The sequence below is a fragment of the Mchenga conophoros genome, linkage group LG14 (assembly GCF_057382185.1).
Source record: "Mchenga conophoros isolate Kocher_MC1m ecotype Shallow Benthic linkage group LG14, M_conophoros_male_GT1.1, whole genome shotgun sequence".
NCBI lineage: Eukaryota > Metazoa > Chordata > Actinopteri > Cichliformes > Cichlidae > Mchenga > Mchenga conophoros.
In genome coordinates, this window is record NC_140539.1 from 40416801 (window position 1) to 40420080 (window position 3280).

The window sequence follows — 3280 nt, forward strand, 5'->3', positions numbered from 1 at the left end:
TGGAGAGCATCCTCACACAGAACATGACATCGTGGTTTGGGAACAGCTGTGTGAAGGACCAAAAAGCTCTCCAGAGAGTGATCCGTACAGCAGAACGCTGCTGCAGGATTGCTCTCCCCCCGCTTCAGGACACCTACACCAGGAGATGCCGGACTGGAGCAGATACTGAAGGACCCGTCCCATCCTGGCAACAAACTGTTCCAACTTCTGCAATCTGGTGGAAGGTTCCGCATCTTCCGGGCAAGGACAGAGAGACTCAAGAGGAGCTTCTATCCCCAAGCCATCCGTGCCCTAAACACACACACCCGCCCTCTCACATCATCTATAATTGACTGAGTCAGGACTCTTCCAGACACTAAACCAAGGCACAATGTACATTTCAATTCCTTTAATTTTAAATATGTTTATATTGGCTATCCTGTAAAATAGTCAGATGTCTATTCATATTAATGTACAGAATTCACCTGCTTGCTGCTACTACTGCACATTCACCCAGTGTATATACTATTACCCCCCCCCCCCCTTTGCACATGTCGAGGAGCGTGTCAGGCTACATTTCACTGTGTGTTATACTTGTATAACTATGCATGTGACAAATAAAGGACCTTGAACCTTGAACCTTGATAAATCCACAGTGGAGAGGGGAACTTTTTCAAACACACATTTTATCAGAATTTTCACTGAGTCTGTAATTGTTTTATATGATTGTAAATAAATAAATTGTATGGCTATTAAAAAGATAAAGATGAAAAAATGTGAACCTTTCCTTTTGACTGGTTGCAAGTCATTAAAGAAAACTGATAATAAACAATTCAACCTGTTTTATACTTTATAAATTACAGCCTTCAAATTAAGTAACAATAAAGGATTCAAAATAAAAGCTAACAGATATTACATCACAAGTTATTACGACACAGAAAGGATATAAACTTGATTTAAACATGATAAAAATGGAACCACGTCCTCTTGAACGGCAGACCACAACTGGCTTTAATTTTGAAAGGTCCTGCAGGAAATCATGTTTGCGCAGTAAGGCGCTTTCCATGGAGTGTGGGCGTGACCAGCACGAAAGGGGGCGGGACATCAGGTTTTTGAGTACGTCGACAAACAAGAGTCGGTCCCAGTGCGTGAAACAGCGGAGCGACGAGCGCGAGGACGAAACGACGACAAACAAACAAACAAACAAACAAAGAAACAACAGCGACGACAAGATGGTGGCCAAACAGAGGATCCGCATGGCGAACGAGAAACACAGCAAGAACATCACGCAGAGAGGAAACGTGGCCAAGACCACGGTGAGTAAAACCGTCATCATCATCGTCAGGGCGAAGAGCGCGAGCCGAAACTGATCGATAAACGATCAGAAACCGATCGATCGCGTGAGGATCCGTCGTCAGGTCCAGTCAGGCCAACTTCAGGAGCACTTCAGCTCCCCTATAGACAGGCTGTAACAGATGTGTTTAAAAACAGGAAAGGTCAAAGGTCAAAGATGATTGTTTTAAAGGTGAGACGCTTTAAAAGTGTCTCTACAGGAGAGTAAAGCGCAGGTATTGATCACAGGTGATCGAGTTTAGAGCCAATGTGACTCAGAAGTCTGAGAATTCCAGAGAAACGGGCTGTCCGTGAAGGCAGCGCACTTGGAGCTGGTCCCAGCAGGCCTGGGAGAAAGGTGGGGTACACCTGGACAGGTGTCAGGTCTAGTTTTAGTCACAATCAGAGTCAAACCCACAACCTTCCTGCAGCGAGGCGACCGTGATAACCGCTGCTCCACCCAATCCTCAATAAACACAGATCGGGATGAGCGTGATGGGCTGATCAATAAATTGTGTGTGTGTTTCAGAGGAGCCTGACTGATGACAAAGGTGTGGGGCCGTGGCTGCTCGCCCTCTTCATCTTCGTCGTCTGTGGATCAGGTGAGTCCTCCTCTTCTTCTTCGGTCATAAAGGTCTGCTTCACACTGACGGCTCGTTCATTGTGTGTTATAAACGTGTCCTTTGATTTTCTGGTTTATGAAAGATTTAAATAACTGTTGACTAAAGAGCTGGAAATGGGTGGGGCCTGTCCCTGTGATGTCATGGCACGCCGTGCTGCTGTGACCTTTAATTGATGACGAGCACCTGGTGCTTCAGGTGTGTTTGATCAGGGTGATCTGAGCACGCTCAGACGTGATCACAGAGGTCGTGTCAGGTTATCTTTAATGGAAACTACTTTTAAAAAATATATTTAAAATAATATAAAATCAAAAGGAGAAAAATGCTTTAAAAAGTTCTGAAAATGTCATAAATATTTAAATAAACTGAATATTTTAACTTTAGGGAAAAAAAATCGCATTAATACTAAAAATAAGTTTGTTTTTTGAATAAAAATGTAAACAAATCCTTTAAATAACATCAAAATGATGAAGAATCACATTTTCCACGTGAAATCGTTTTTCACATAACTCGAGTGGTGTGAATAAAATCACCAGTGATTATTTTATTCTGAACGGATTAAAGACAAACGTGAAACGCAGTAACGCTGATGCCTCGTCTGTCCCGCAGCCATCTTCCAGATCATCCAGAGCATCAGGATGGGCATGTAGAGTGATGTCATCGACGGCGGCGGGGCCACGGAGGCGCGGCGAACGCCAGCACCATCAGAACACCGTGTTGCCGCCCCAACCCGACGAAAACATTCCTGAACTCTGACCACCGTCACCTGAGCAGACCAACCCCCTGCCCCCCTCTCAAACAAACCCCGCCCCCTGACACCAGCCTGTTATCTGTTGATTTAACCTGTCGCCACCCGCTGTCCTTCTCACAGTGTTCATGTTTCACTCTGTGCCTTTCTGTGTTTACCTGAGCTTTGGCCCCGCCCCCCTGCGGGGCCAGCTGCAGACCAAAGTGATGGTGGCGTCTGGACATGAAGGTCTTTTGAATCAGAAGGTAGTGAGGAGCTCACAGGTGAGCCTGCACCGTGTGCAGCTGCACCTGAACATTCCCGATCACTCAATAAAGTTCACTTTGAATACGGAGCGCCGTGTGTGTGTCATGTCTAAGCCCCGCCTTTCCTCACTCACCAAGTCAAAGCTGTCGGCACGATCGTCTCTAATCAGTCATCAGACCTGAGACGGCGACTCCGTCAGAGTCAGACGTCTGTATCTGTGAGTGTAATCAGATTACACTCACTGTGCCTTACTGTAGAGTCCCTGATTACATCACAGCGATCAGTCGGCGGTCACTGGTGGGTGTGACGGTGTCACAGTCGCAAAGACGATGAAACTATTTGCAAACTGAAACGA

At 45.8% G+C, this 3280-nt stretch overlaps 1 protein-coding gene across 1 annotated transcript; it reads left to right on the forward strand.

The window, feature by feature from the left end:
• Nucleotides 1–1092: 1092 nt before the first annotated feature.
• Nucleotides 1093–3013, forward strand: serp1 (stress-associated endoplasmic reticulum protein 1). The gene is made up of 3 exons (XM_085244553.1): nucleotides 1093–1295; nucleotides 1841–1913; nucleotides 2541–3013. Exons 1-3 carry the CDS (start codon nucleotides 1212–1214, stop codon nucleotides 2579–2581), a joined length of 198 nt encoding a protein of 65 aa, XP_085100679.1. The 5' UTR covers nucleotides 1093–1211; the 3' UTR covers nucleotides 2582–3013.
• The last annotated feature ends 267 nt before the right edge of the window (nucleotides 3014–3280 follow it).